We start from the raw sequence: 15148 nt of genomic DNA, 5'->3' as shown, positions 1-15148 counted from the left end.
TGTAGTGCACAGAAGACTAACTTTGTTGCAGTAATCGAGTTCTGTTATGTATTCCACAGTGCTTTTTTAAGTACAGCTGTGGGATAGTGTTTTTATGATAACCAGCATGTGGGTATCCAACTCAATTTAACAATGTGCTGTTTTCTGGGGGTTCCTGCTAACCACATGTAGTCTTATTTTCAGAGGCAACATCATAATAGTTGCATACCTACTGGTGCCCGGTGTCCTGAAAAAAACAACGATATTTAAAATCCCCAACTCTGTCCATCCACAGAGACAACTGTGCCTTCCAGCATTACAGTCATCCTTTGCATCTCCATCACCACCAAGATTTTAAGCATGAAAGCTGGAGATCGGCTATTTCTGTTTCTCAAGGGACTTTGTCATATGCTGGGATATTCCTACACAGCTAATACAGGATTGCTATGTTTAGTCCAAATCGGAAACTTGATACACAGTTCTTCGCATTCTGTTCATGTGCAGAGGATATGGAGCTGACCAAAATTTCCCAAAGCCAAACTACAAACAAACTTAGAAACAAAACCAAGAGGCCCTTTCTGCTTTTTTGAAGTCTTCCAATTTTGCAATGATACTATCAGAAAAGTTCAGTTATAATCAAACCATCACTGAAGTTTTCACTTTGCTGGTCTTATCCTCTGTTTTGTAACCCCTTCCCTGTTCCAAGGAAAAAAAATGAGAAGGAAGAATAACCTAAGTATCTAAAGTTTGGATTTCTCCAACCCCCCCCCCCCCCCCCCAGTTTTCCAGGAAAAAGCTGAAAAGTCCTATGTTGGAAATGCACCAATAACCACAAGTGGATTCCAGGTAACGTCTTTCCTGTGAGGGTGACAGAGCAGTGGCACAGGCTGCCCAGGGAGGGTGTGGAGTCTCCTTCCCTGGAGACATTCAAAATCTGCCTGGAGGCGTTCCTGTGCCCCCTGCTCTGGGTGTGCCTGCTCAAGCAGTGGGGTTGGACAAGGTGATCTCCAGAGGTCCCTTCCAAACCCTACCATTCTGTGATTCTGTAAGCCTTTAAAGGATAATTCAACATGCTGCAAGAGAAGGCTACAGAGGAAGATCCATGCAGCAACACAAAACCAAAAAGAATACAGGTTAAAATATGTAGAATGCCTAATGCAGACAAAGATCACCTTAGCACACAGTGATAAAATGGCACCTTACTGTAGCACAGATAGTTGGATGCCTGCGTACAAGAGCCTGCGTTCACAAGATCCACAGCACTAGCATGAAGCAGAACAGCCAATATTGATTACACTTGGGACACTAAGTGAATCTGGCCAGAGAAGACTGTTTCAGAAGCAATTGTGCTTTAATCCATTTAGTCCTGCAACAAGGACAACCACCCAGAACAAACCAGTGACGCTCACACATGTTGATGAGGAAAGGCTTATGTCTTGTATCTGCTGGGCTTCCCACCAGGCTGCATCCACAACCCAGCCCTATTGCACAGGGATGGAGGATCGCTGGGGGGGAGAGCAATATCCAGTGGGAAGCAGAGGAAGGCAGGTCTGGCTGCATGGTTTAGCCCTTCTGCCCCAAGAGTGAAGGGCAGAGACATACAGCAGGCATGGCAAGTCCTGCAGAGACACACCCTGGCATCAGAGCAGTGCAGAGGGAAGAAGAGGCACCTGGAGGCAAGAGATGATTTCCACCAGTGGTTCTGCGCTGCAAGCCATTGCAGCACATCCCAGCTTGAATTGCCATGCTGAGCAAGGCAAGGGGAACACCACTGAACACTGACATTGAAAAACAGCCAAACTGCAACATCCTCAGGCAGTTGGTAAGAGCCCAGAATTGCCATGTACAGAAAATCTCTTGCTCCACAGCCTTCTCAGAGGTCCTTCAGCTCAGGAAGGGAGAGGAGGGGGAAAAACTGTACCTGTGTTCAAGCAACTGGAAAGCTGATAAGGTGGTGTTGAGTGAGTGATATGGGGATGAGCCAGAAGGGTTTGGGAGTAAAAAGGCAACCGTGAAGGGATCTGACAGTAGGGAAAAAGGATGAACATTGTTCAGGGGGGTGGAGAGGAGCTGGGGAGGAGGGACTTCTCAGTACAGAAAACAGCCAGCTAAAAACCCAAGAACACAAACAAGCCAAGATCTTCCAAGCTATGGCAGTCATTTTGCTATTCACAGTCAAAAAAAAAAACCACCCTTCCTTGTGAATGAACCCATAGGGCAACAATGCTGTGCAGTGGTTGTTTGGAGAACTGGGTGAATCCTAGAGGACATCCTGTGACAGTCACTGGCCTTTCAAGAAAGGATGCTGGAAAAAGATCAGAGCTGAGAGCACTTTCCTTTGAGCTGCTTGCAGAAGCTCAGGTAGGGCAAGAAAACCTGCTGGAAACCTAGCAAAACCTGTTTGCTATGATGAATTGAAGATCCGTAGGGCCCCACCTGGTGCATCAAAACAGACCAAAAGAGGAGGACTAATCAAAGAGACAACCTTAAAATAGGTTTCTGAAAGCCACAGGCAGAGAAGCAAGTTGAGGATACAAGTCTAGTGGGCTCCTCCTTTACCTCTCAAAAACAGCTTTGGGCAGGCTTGGGTTTGTACTGCTGCCTATCTCAAAGTGACATTCAAGAGAGCTTCTCTTCTAAATGGGCACCACAAAAGGAAAAAAAACCCACACACAAACAAAGCAATACGCTGCACTCAGAAGCCAGCTCCTTGGCAGGGGGGTGGGGGGGGGTAGGAGAAAAACAAGGAACACAGTGCCCAGAAGAATTCAAAAACAAAAGGTGTTTTGTAGCAGACAGAGCTATTTGTATGCTTGGCTATGAAATAAAGCTTCTTTTTTATAGTAGGAAAAAAGAGAATGAGATTGTTTTCACCCCCGACAACTTCCTCTCCTCTCATAGTGCCAGATGCTGCCCAGTTGGATCCAACCAGTTATCGCCTCACTCTATGCCATTCCTCCTTATTGCTGCAACCCTCTACTATCAACCACTCAAAGTAACACCAGGATATCTATTAACATAAACACAACATGAACATGAGATCCAAAGACCGTTTCAAGAGGGCACAGACAGCAACCCAGCTCTGCCTTCCCCCTTGCTACATGTCAGAGGATTGACCTTTCTGCTCTGTTGGTGTACCCAGCACAGCAATGTTCATGCCCTCCCTACTACAACCCTATTATGGGCTGGTTCCAAGAGGTTACTGAAATCATTAAAAGTTTTTCCCCTGATTAATTCAGTAAATCCAGGAATTAGACCCTAGAAGCATCTGAATTTCAGGAGTACATCAGCCCCCCATGCTCAGCCAGAATTACCTCCAGCTACCTACTTCTCCTTGCAACATAAGAAAGCATAAGAAAAACCAGCAGATGGCTGTTCCTTTGAACTAGCAAAGGCAAAGGCATCTTCACCCTAACAGCAGTAGCTACAGGACTTATTCTGCACATTAAACTAACAGAGGTATCCAGCTTCCTAGCAGCATCAGAAAGTCAAAGACAAAAACAAATTCCCACTCTGTACCCACTCCCTTCCAGCTCAGAAAGTCAGGTGTTTGCACAGAAGCAAGGCTCCAGCTGTTACCATACAGTACCTTCCAACTCAACCAACACATAGCTGGCAGAAATAACCCCAATGTCGCACCAGAACACCACCAGGATTTTGTTACACAGTGCAAGGTCATACCTCACCTACCTGCTTAATGAGTTCTCCAGGCACGCTATTGCTCTGCAGCATCATCTATCAACACCTTCTTGTACTGGCCATGGCCTGTTGCAACAAATTTATATTTTTTGCCAGAAGTAGTGGACTGAACAGGAGAGAAAGAAAGACCCAAAGTCAGCATTTTTCTCCCTCAAATACTCAGTCAAGATCAGATAACTGAAGCCAGAGGAGCACATGATACAGTTGTCTGATCCCAGAGGGCTTGGCGACAGCCTGCTCTGTACTGCCTTCTTGCCCCCTCCACATAAACTCTTTGCACAGACTGACCACCACTTTCTACAAGCATAAGGTAACGCAGCAAGCATGGAATGTGTAATGGGAAAGGGAAGATGCAATGCCAGGCATCATGAGGTAGAGCTCGTCCAACAGCCCCAGTTCCAAGCCAGGGTTGGTTTCACCCATACCAAGAGCCACTTTCATTTACAGCATAGTGGCAGCAGTACCTTCCAGGAAAGGCAAGGCACTTTGTTCTTCCTCTCCCAGCCTGGACAGTTCAAGCAGCAGCTGCTTGCTGCATTTTGATAGGTGTTCCCACAAGCATGCCAGTAGGCACAAACCCCAAATGTTGATACTGTCTTAGGTTCACTTACACTTAATTTTGCATGTTTTCTTTACTCTGAAGATTAAGAAGCATAGCAAGAGCAAAGTGACTCCCATTTGCAGATCAATTTTAGCCTAGAAGGCTGGGACTCCCAACCCATGGCCCAAGTACAACATGCTATTCAAGATACCCTTCAATATTACTGATTATAATATGACTTTTGCCCCCATTTTTACTAGGGCTGAAGCTTTAGCGGCTCACTGTTAGGAAGAGCTCTTCGGTATGCAATTGCATTGGTAGATACAGGCAGCCCTTGTCCCTACAGAACATCACCATCTTCAATGCTTCCAACCCAGCTAAGAGCCCTTTTCTTTTTCACAGCTGAGCAAGTGCTTTCATACTTGCACAGGTACTAACTCACCTTGATATTGGTCTCTGGTTTGGGATTGCCCTTCTGTTCCCAAAGGCTTCTTTTACTCACGATGTCTCCAGCCACAATATCCTGAGAAGATGATGTTCTCATTACCCTTCACTGCTAAAGCTGCTGAACCTGCATTTATTTGTTCATATCCCTTTCAAACCCACACATCTGACCTCCTTTTTTAATTATAATATCATATCATCTGACCTATGACAGCTACAGCTAAAACCCATGACTCAAAACTTCTTCCTATTCCTAGTATATCTTAATTTTAGCGCTCTCTCACTCTCTTCAACAGAAGATCCAAGGTCTTTATTTTCTTAAGTTTGTTAACTATTTAAGACATGTTAACATCAAGACTTTTTTTATGTGGAAGAAATTTTGCTCACATAAACAGACTTGCAACCCACGTGTTACAGAATCAGCCTTGCTCACAACGACCAGAAAGTGAAATTGAGAGCAACACCTAATACTTTCTGCATTTTCCAATTTTATAAAATTTATCATCTTGGTACTAGGTCCAACTTGTGCTGAATAAGTGGAGCTCAGTCCTAGCCCCTGCAGAAGACATACACATTTTCCATTCCAGCGGAATTTATTCTCATTTCAAAGCAGAGCCTCAAACAGCATCACAGAGGCTTTCCTAGCTGTACTACCAAGGAACAATTTATGACCCTAGCACAGATGAAGCAAAGCTGAGGTACAAGGCCTTGAATGCTGATGAAGACGACCACATCTCTAATATAGATGTCTTTGGAGCTGGTAGGCACCACCAGTGAGCCACACCAGCAGACTAACCCAACTGTAATGCACATTGTGCCTGGAGGCCAGCCCCTCTTCCCTTGTACAAGCAAGGCAAGTCCCATGAGTGCCATACCTTACAGGGCAGGGACTTCATGGCAGACTGAGCTGCGACCTCTCCAGTCTCCCAGAGGCTTTTTGTACTGGCTACCATCATACTCGTGGTGGGAAGGTCGAGAGAGGGCTGTCGGACAGGTTTGGGAGCCTTTGTAGATGTCTGGAAAATAAATGGAGAAAGATCACCATCAGGGAGAGTGCGCTTCCCCCGTCCCACCCCTGTAATTGGAGGTCCTCAGGGATGAGGGGTTGTAAAAGGAGACTTTCAGGGTCTTGCTACTTCCTGCCAGATGCTCCCACACTTTAAACAAGAAACATGAGAAAAAAGGATGGGGCAGCTTGCTAAAGAAACCTACTTTATGCTGTGAAGGGATATAGAGACAGGAGAAAAGGCTGCTCCCATCTAAGAGGAGATGATTCAGTTGTCACCTCCCAGATGGTGAGACTAAGGCGTGGTGGGAGAGCAACATCCAAAGAGGGCTCCTTGGAGGGTGGGGGCAGAGACACAACACAGAGTGCCCACCTCAATAGCCTGCGTGTACTGCTCCAGCCTGTCATCAATCTTCGACACAGGGAGGGGAGGCTGGGACTTCTTTATGCTGTTACTGGAGAAGCAAGAAGAGGATTAAGGTGATCCCCTGGTACCTCAGGCAGAAGGAAGGACTTTGAGGGCCACAGGCAGCCTGTCACTCCTGCCCATACCCACAGCAGGGCCCTCTGGCATCCTCCATTTGAAGGAAGAGACCTGCTTTACCCCAAGGCCCACATCAACCCTAGAGATACCTTTTCTTTATTGAGCGGTTCAGTGACTCAGTTCTGTCCGTGATCTAAAGTGGGAGAGAAAAGATGAAGGTATTACTTTTCTCCATGGGCCTCAGATGGTTGTAGGTCACCTTGGCTGACCATAATCCAAATATTTCTCTTCCCTGCTCCCTCACCCAGATTTTGCTTAGAAATGCCTCACTCAGTCCCACATTCCCACACTGAGCACCCCTTTTTTCCTTCTCCTTTCCAAGGCAGGTGACTAGAATCCCAACAAAAACCACCAGTGCACAGTAGCAGCCCAACCAGTTTCAGGGGCAAACCAACAATGTGCAGCTTGACTGACAGCTGAAACAGCAACCAAGACCATTTTCCCTGCTCAGGGACCAGGTATCTTTCACAGACACTTGGTTTCCTAGCCAGACACAATGGAGAAAGTGACAAGTGTGGAAAGATGAGGGAGAAAACTAGATGCACTGCCAGCCACATCTGCAGAAGAGGATCCAAGCATGAGAGAAGCACAGGCATGAGTTACATCACAGCTTATTGACACCAGAGAACTGCACAGATGGACAAGCCAGCATCTGGAGCCACCTGCAAGGCAGCCCTTCAGGTCAAGCCATCAGGAAGGAGTTTTGCACAAGATGCTCCTATGCAATAACTCTTTGACCAAGACAGGAAGGCAACCAAACACTTCACAGCCACTGAATAAAGGAAAGCTGAATTGTTGCTAAACCTCAGAACTCTTTTGTGCTGCAGAAAACAAGAACATGGAGAGAAAGTCAAAGGGAAGGTTATTTCTTAACAGCAGCTCCTACAGAGCCAAGGAGCAACAACCAAGTAACAAGGAGTCTTGTCTCCCTGTATGCTGCTGCCTGTGCCATGGAAAACATCACCTATCAAGTCAGCAGATAAAAAGCAGCACTAAGTGCTCATTTTAAGACACTTTCAGGATGCTGGTGCTAAATTTTAGCTGAGCAGAAGACAAGAGAGTGTCACAGAGAGAACACATTTAACAGCTGTGCCCAAGAGCCTGTTAGAGAAGAGCACAACCACCAGACAGTGCAACACTGGCTAATAGAGATGCGCTAGGGAGAGTCGCTCTGTGAGGTCCCAACAGAACAGCATGACAGATGTCCCTCCAGCTTGCTCCCTTGCTTGGTGCTGGAGGACTTGGTGCTTGCCTGAGCCATGACTTCAGAAACTGAGTTGCCCATCCTTCTGGGACATTGATAGGCAGGCTGGCATCTCATGGGGCATAACAGCACCTGAAAGGCAAATCAGGCAGATCCCTGCCCATGTCTTAGCTTCTTAACCACAGTAGATAAGATATCAATAGGAGAAAATCTTGCTAACCCTGCCAGAGAGATGCTGTGCAGATACAAACCACCCACAGGTGCTTCCAAAAGGTCATAAATTAGCATCAAGTTAAACACACAGGGACCTAGAAACAGGTTGTAGGTGTTAGTAGATCTCAGCATGACAATCTAGGTGGAAACAAACTTTTCCTAAGCTATTTAGAGACCACCACCTCTGCTCTGTAGGGCAATTTCTTACAGAGAGAGTCCTGCATTTCTGCAGTCCAAAGCACTTTCTAAAGTCCAGAAGAAACCACAGTTGCTCACTTAGCCAGCCTCAAAACTCAGAGCTCACAAGCAGCTTGGGACAAAAACAGGGCTGATACAAGGCTTCCGCCCTGCCAGCACACATCCATTTCAGCCCCCAGGCCACACCAGCTCTCTGAGCCCTAAACACCCCATCACACTGCATCCCAACATCTGCCTCCCCCAGATGTGTACCTAGCCTCCACCAGCCACAGCTGGCAGGGGACCTCACCACCCATTGCAGATGCTCTTGTCTTTCCACTGCAAGCAGTGTTTCTATTGAGCAATCCCGTGCCAAAACACCTTCTTGGTGGTCAAAGTGTTTAATTCTTAGTGTTTACATAAAGCCCTGACTACTAGCTGGGGTGTAAAGAGCCTCCTTCCTTTGGAAAGATCCCAAGCTCATATTTTCCTGAACAGCTTTACATTCGGCTTTGTGTATTGGTGAGTTCTGACATCACCATTATAAAACACAGAGACTGTATTTCTAAATCTTTCCCTGGGCTAATCATAGCTGCAGCAGTTAAGCTCAGGTCAGGAAGTTATGTGTGTTTTGGGGTTGTAATGACAAGAATTTCAGCACATAAAAGGCACTGGAACGGTTTCCCACGTCTCCCCACTGGTCCCACTCAGGCGATATGCTTTGGCCATCCCAACCCCACTTTTCAAATGTAACATTAGCACATGGCCTACATTCAAACCCACCCTTTCTGCCCTCTGATTTTTAAAAGGCTTATCCATAAAGAGCAAGAATCTGATGGTTGTAGATGATGAAACTTTCTTCTCACCATCTATTTACTGGTGCAAGAGCAAGCACTCATACAATCCTCCCCATCCAGAATAATAATGACTAAGAAACGAATAGCATAGATAGAAATGCAAAAAAGCGAAGATAATAGCAACAGCAGATTAACAGACTATCCAGGCTCCTCACCATTTCCCTCACTACTATAATCAACAAGCTTAGGGCTTAAAAAGACAAAAAGCCATTTGCTACAGAAACCACTTATCTGTAGCTATTGTATTTAAAAGCACATGCACAGAACTGAGGATTTCTAGCAAATGCAACGGAAGTCGTGAGATGCAATTCAGGTGGTGTTAAAAATGGAAGTTTTGCAAGAGCATCAATGCAGACAGATGTGACTGGTAAGGACACAATGCTTCAGAGATCAGGAATCCCAGTTTGTTTAAAAAAAATCTTAAGTCATACTTTCTGATTTTATTCTAAGTAAGATAGGGAAATTCCAGTGCTTCAAGTTTTGGGGTTTTTTTGGGTGGGAAGGGAAATTTCATTTTCTGATTAAGTTCATGTGTCATCTTTGACCAAAGTCACAAACTTAAAGCTTAGACATTTTTCTCAGTATTACAATATTTCCTGGAGTCCTTAATGAACTTCAGACATTTACCGTGATAGGCAAAGTATACACAGGCAGAGAGAGTTACAGCCTCCAACAGCTCAAACACACAAAGCAGGAGAGGAGACTAAAAGCCAAGGAAGATGAAGGAAATAGATCAAGTGATTTGTCCCAGCCTGTAGCAGGAGTGGGATAGCAGGATTCACATCCTATGTTACCGCAAGCCCTGGGTCATCTTTCTTCATCATTAGTTAGGTGCTCTGCTGCGATGGCTGTCATCGCCTCCAGAGGGGCCCCAGGAACACAAACCTTCATGGAGCACACTGCCGTGTGGTCAGAGCTCAACTCCTCCTCTTCCAGCCTGGCAGGGCTTGGGGCCTTCTGACGTTTTTCTGGTGTTTCTTCTTCTTCATTTCTCCTTCTCTTCTTTTCCTGAGTGTAGAAAATGAACAAGCCGGGAATTGAGCTGGTCAAAGTGCTTACTATGCAACAAAAGTGATTTTTTTTAACCCGTCTCCCAGGCTTCCTGCTTTACACTAAACAAACACGTAAGCACAGAAACATTGAGTTCACATCATCTAATTTTGAAACATCCAGGAAGAAGCTCATGTGTTAATTTGGGGGGAAAATATAGCAGAGTAATTTTGCAGTTCAAGGTTCCCAAAACACTTGAAAAGGGATCCTTCCATCAGTGAATAAAGATTTCTTACCACTACTGAGACAGGAAAAATCTGAATTTCTTATTTAGAGGCCACAAGGAGAGAGAGCAGCTACCTTTAGAATAAAGGGCTAGAAAGAGTCACACACACAGGGTTCAAATACAAAAGGCATACTAGCCTCAGCAAGTCAAAAACATTTACAACAGAAGATATCTGCAGCCCAGACACCCTAATGGACTTGCACACCACTCCATTTCCAGCTTTGTCTCTCTTGTTTACCAGAAGTTGCACCTCATCAAAAGAGGAAAGAAAGAAAACCTCCGCTGGGAGCAATGCAAGATTTAGATACATCAAGCCAAAGTGCTCCAAAGGTTTGATAAAGAGTGGGGAGAGAAAAACAAGCAGTAAAATTTAGATTTGAGTTCTCCTGACAAGCTACTCACTGCCCACAAAACCACAGGAGAAGTAGCAGCACTTTCCTTCTTGGTATGGCAGGGACATGACTAAACCACCACAAGCTCTGGGAGTAAACACACCACCCTCAGAAGAGGGCAGAAGTTGCATGTAGTGATCCCGAGAAGGAACATAGGCAAGAGTGGCACCAGCCCCAGGTTATGACATGACAGCTCGTCTACATGGACTCAAGACCCAGCAGTGTAAGCAGCAATGGTGAGCTGAGTGCTTGGACAGCAGCCCCCAGCACCAGCTTTCCCACCAGCCCTGTGGAAAGAAGGTCAGCTCCTCCTGATCCCACCTCATGCTCAGCTCTCTCCTCTTCCTCCTGCTCTTGGACCTGTTCTTCCTCTTGGCACAACCTCTCTTCCTCCCCAGTAACTACATTTTCCTCCCGGATCTCCTCCGGGCTTTCCTGATCCAGCTGGATCTGCTCCAGTTTGATTTCAGCTTCCCTCACACCACCGTCCTCTTCTTCATATGATGGTCGTGGAGACCTAGAGGTAGGGGAGAGAGGTCAAAGAAGCAAAACACATTGTTATGAGCCTCAGACCTCTAAAAATCTGAATTTATCGCTACCCCGAGCCTACAACTTGCTGGGTGTTTTACAACAGGGCTCACAGCCACTTCCATCGTCCTATCTAGTTCCAGGCACCCAGATGTAACAGTAGTCACATCACATTCCCACACTTTGAATACCCAGGACACAGCTCAACTAAGAGTTGTGGCAGAGCTGAAGGTATCTGCACCTTTCCATCCTCACTGCAGGCAAGAGCCACAAGAAAACAGAGATCAGACAGACCTGAACACCAGGCCCTGGACTCCACTCAGACCCCAGGCAGAGTAGACACTACAATCACGATGTGCTGCTGGCTCAATTCTCTGCTCTGCTACTGCCAAAATCCCAGGTCAGCCAGCCAGCATGCTCTCTGGTCCTGGTACACAAACGTAGGTCTGACACCGCCCCCACGGTTCCCAGCATCAGTTCAACACAGAGCACCAAACACAGCCTTCCTCTTCCTTAACTCATCTTCCATGTTAACAGAGCCTCTCGCTCGCTAGAGGAAGATCCAACCAACAACACATGAATGTGCTTCCCAAGATCCCCCTTTTCCCTAGCTGAAGCTAAACTGCAGGGGAAGGCTGCACAGCCACTCGCATGAGGGTTTTTTTTGTTTGGTTGCAAGGCACAATGCTTTGCAGGCAATGCTATATCCACACCTGACTCCAAACCTCAGTTTTACCCACCAGAATAAATGACACATCTACTCATGCCATAGCCCAGCAAAACAAAGGAGCCCCAAAGCAGCCAGGATCATCCCTTGGCTTATGTTTAAAAGAACACAGTGGCGTTCGACAAGAGGATTCCTCCAGGTCTCCAAGGGTGCAAAGAGGAGTCCCAGGAGTATGTTTAAGCAATCAGCTTTGCAAAAGCAGAGCAGCCCACGCCTTTGGGCACAAGAGTCAGTGAGAGCATGTAAGCCCAGAGCTCTCACTGGCTCACAACCATGCACCAAAATGTTATTGCCATCTTACTTTCCCCAGCCAGAAAATAGCTTTCTCCTCCCACCTATTTCTTAGAAAATCACCTGGCTTGTGACAGCAAGGCTACAGAGCTGGCTAATGGGCAGCTGCCAAAGTGCAAGGTTGAGTCACTGCCTCTGCCTCACTAGCCAGCACCAAAACATGAAAAAATGTTTAAATGATGCTTCTCCACCCACCTCTCTGCTTCTGGGAAGGCAGCTTACAGGACAGCCACCATCCAGCCCTCCCAACTGACCACACAGTGAAAAAGCTGATGTATACTCTGGCTCACTGAGCTTGCTACTAATCATCCTTCCATGACAGTACAGTCACCAATAGCAAACAGGCTCTGAAGGTTTTATAGCCTGGGTAACTAGTTTCTCTTAACCAGGATGCCAGCAATGCCTCCCACTAAAGTGCAAGTTCATATTAAAAATTTAGGCCAGCAGATATGATGCAGCCTATAGAATGCCTTTTGCAACACAGCAATTTTGTATAGGAGGCAGCTAGTCTGACCCTGCTCCCACTCCCTTGCATGCAGCTGATACCTATGGTGTCATGGATCTCCCCCCCCAAAGTGGGGAACAAGAACCAAAAAGAAAACATGCCTTAAAACCAAGCCCTCAGGGGATGCACAAGCCATTTCAGCTCTATCCAAGGAAGAGCAACTGCCTCCATCCCCTCACCTGTAGCCACCACCTAAACACCTTTCATATGGAGAAACCAGGGGTTTCTCCATATTCAGTTAAGCAGAAGACAGGGGAGTTGGGAAACCCTGGCCACAACACTGCTTGTCCCAGCATAGGGCATCCCAGCCAGACACAGAGCCTACCTGGGCTCATACCACACTCCAAGCCTGACCTTTGGGTAAAGCAGGTAAGCAAGGAGAAAGGGAAAAGCTGCTAAAGGAACTTTACAGGGCACAGCCACCCACTAAGAAACAAGCCCAGCTTTTACAAAAGCCCACTCCCTGCAAGCCCACAGCATCTGAGCCCCTTCAGCTACCTCTCCCAGGCAGCCTCCAGCCAAAAGCCTATCCACCTACAGCTGCTGCCTTTAAAGCACCACCCCTCTCTGATGGGCTTCACCTGCCACAGGTGCCACCTGCCCCACTGAGCACCCTCCTGCCCTGCTACAGAATAAACGTAAGCATCACATAAAAACCCAAGGAGAAATTTCTGGAGAAGATAATGCAACCCTTCTAGCTAATTCTTTTTTGAAGGCCAAGAAGGGAATAGCAGCAGCCTTCCTCTCCAGACATGCTCTTTGCAGGGGGGGTGGAGGAAGAGGCAGCATGCTGAAAAGAAGATGAGCCTGATTTCTAATTGCTCTCATAGATGTGATAGTCAGTGCTGCAGCAAGGTGCTTGAGCAATGCTTGTGGAGTTGGGGCTGTGAAGGTACAGCTTGCAAAGTGGTTTAGCTACAGTGTTTAGAAAAAAGCAAGAAAGAAGCAAGCTCTATTTATTTGCTCAGCAGTAAATGTTAACCTTAGGCATTTTTTCAGTCTTGGGGGTAAAGAAGAGGCTGTGTCATCACAGGGTAAAATTCCCTATGAAATCAAGCTGCTGAGAGAGCTGAGTCCCAGAGTTCACGTGCAGATAGAAGGTGTCCAAGCGAAGCAGTTAAGGCAGGAGTTTGGGTCAGCTCAGCAAGGGGAGAGTGATGGGAGATGAGGACTAAACAGCAGCACACAAGCACCTCTCAGGGCTCTTTGCTGCCTATTTTGCCCTGTGGAAAGAGGAGTCAAGCACAAGGTGGGCTGGGGCCGTAACACCCACTATGCTGCCATGAGCCAAGAAGCAGCAATAACTTAGAACAGCTTTTTAGGCTAGCCTGGATTATGGTAGAGGCTGTTTCAGCCTCTGCAGCAGCTCAGGTGGCTTAAATCCACTGTTGTCACTCCTCCAAACCGAGGTGTCCTGGCAGGCTGCCATTGCTTCGAGTGCAAAGCTCAATCCAAACATCCCCAAAGCCCAGGGCAGTCCCTGAGCCTATTCCTCCCCACTAGCCCAAATAGCAGGCAGAAAGCATCCATCCCAGCAGCGTGGGACCTGCCCTGCCCCTCTTCAGGGATGGTCTTTTAGCTGAGCACATTGATTCCCCTCCCCTCAGTCCAGCTGTGCCCCACCCACCTCTGTTTGCGCTGCTCAAGCTTCTGGGACCAGTCACTGAATCCCTCATCCTCCTCCAGCTCTGAAGTCCCGGATGGCTTAAAGTCATAGCTGAAACAGAGCAAGAAGGAAAATAAGGATGAGAGATGCGAAAAAGAACCAAACCCAGCCTGAAAGAGCCCCAGCCTGTTACCCTCTTCCTCTCCCTCCATTTATTACATCTTCTTTCTTCTGACTGCTCCCAAATCCCACTTGAAGACTTATACTCCATTACAGGAAAGACGCCTTTGCCACATACTCAGGATTGCCCTTGTGCAAGGAGGGGTGTCTCAGGGCATCACTGCAAGATAAAGACGAAGGAGCAGCTCTGTGTCTTTGGCAGGAGGACCCCGCTGCCTGCCTGGTCTCTGGGGCCACATGCAAGTGAGCAAAAGACAAGCAGCACATGAAAACCTAGAAGTCCATGGTATTCTTCTGCACAGGAGCTGGCCCTAGCTTGTTTGGACCAGAGGTGTTTCAAACTCGGTTGCTGCTTGTCCTATGTTTATATGCAGCCCCATAGAAAAGAAATCAGCAGGAGTCAGCCTGAACAGATTGCCGGATCAGGAAGGCACAAAGACCCAAATATTAGGACACTGGCTTAAGTTCTGGGTTGGATCCTCACATTCCCCTACAGCTTAGAGCCAGTCACATGCACTTGCATAACTCTGGCTTCCTGCCTGTGAATACCCTGTTGCTGTACAGAGCCGCAGCCCTCCCAGGGCGCACAGCGGCCGGCATCAGATGTGGGCTGGCCGTGCATGGGGTTTGTTGGGTTTTTTACTACTTCTTTCCTTGCATTCACAAGGAAAATCTCCTCCCAGCCAGGGCCTCTAGGTGGGCAGCCACACTGCAAGCACTGGCCTGAGGAGGTGGCTTCACAGATGTTTTTGGGATGAAGGGCAGTCACATCATCTGGGAATAGGAATTAGGATGTGGGACCCACAGATTAGTTAAAACGCAGAGATTCAAAATACATCATAAATGTGGGTGAGTCTCTTCTTTGCCTTTCTGAGCTCTTAGGAGGTGTCAGGAGATGCTTAGCCTCCTTTGTAATCCCAGTGGCTTCAAATATGGGGCCTTTCTCTGATATTTGTGAATCTCATATTGAACTGACTGC

At 47.1% G+C, this 15148-nt stretch overlaps 1 protein-coding gene across 2 annotated transcripts in view; it reads right to left on the bottom strand.

Annotated features, from left to right (window-relative positions):
- LSP1 (lymphocyte specific protein 1) overlaps positions 1–15148 on the bottom strand; it is a 50984-nt gene that overhangs the window by 7170 nt on the left and 28666 nt on the right. For both annotated transcript variants that reach the window (XM_064452510.1, XM_064452511.1), the window contains exons 3-10: positions 14011–14100; positions 10654–10849; positions 9550–9672; positions 6303–6346; positions 6043–6124; positions 5539–5679; positions 4662–4742; positions 3670–3784 (exon numbers count right to left, since the gene is read on the bottom strand). In XM_064452510.1, the coding sequence (XP_064308580.1) occupies positions 3695–3784; positions 4662–4742; positions 5539–5679; positions 6043–6124; positions 6303–6346; positions 9550–9672; positions 10654–10849; positions 14011–14100 (847 nt within the window). In that variant the 3' untranslated portion in view covers positions 3670–3694. The remainder of the gene's footprint in view (positions 1–3669; positions 3785–4661; positions 4743–5538; positions 5680–6042; positions 6125–6302; positions 6347–9549; positions 9673–10653; positions 10850–14010; positions 14101–15148) is intronic.

This window comes from Phalacrocorax carbo, chromosome 5 (genome assembly GCF_963921805.1).
Source record: "Phalacrocorax carbo chromosome 5, bPhaCar2.1, whole genome shotgun sequence".
NCBI classification, from domain to species: domain Eukaryota; kingdom Metazoa; phylum Chordata; class Aves; order Suliformes; family Phalacrocoracidae; genus Phalacrocorax; species Phalacrocorax carbo.
The sequence above is the reverse complement of the archived record's forward strand: the minus strand, read 5'-3'. Positions and strand labels throughout refer to the sequence as shown.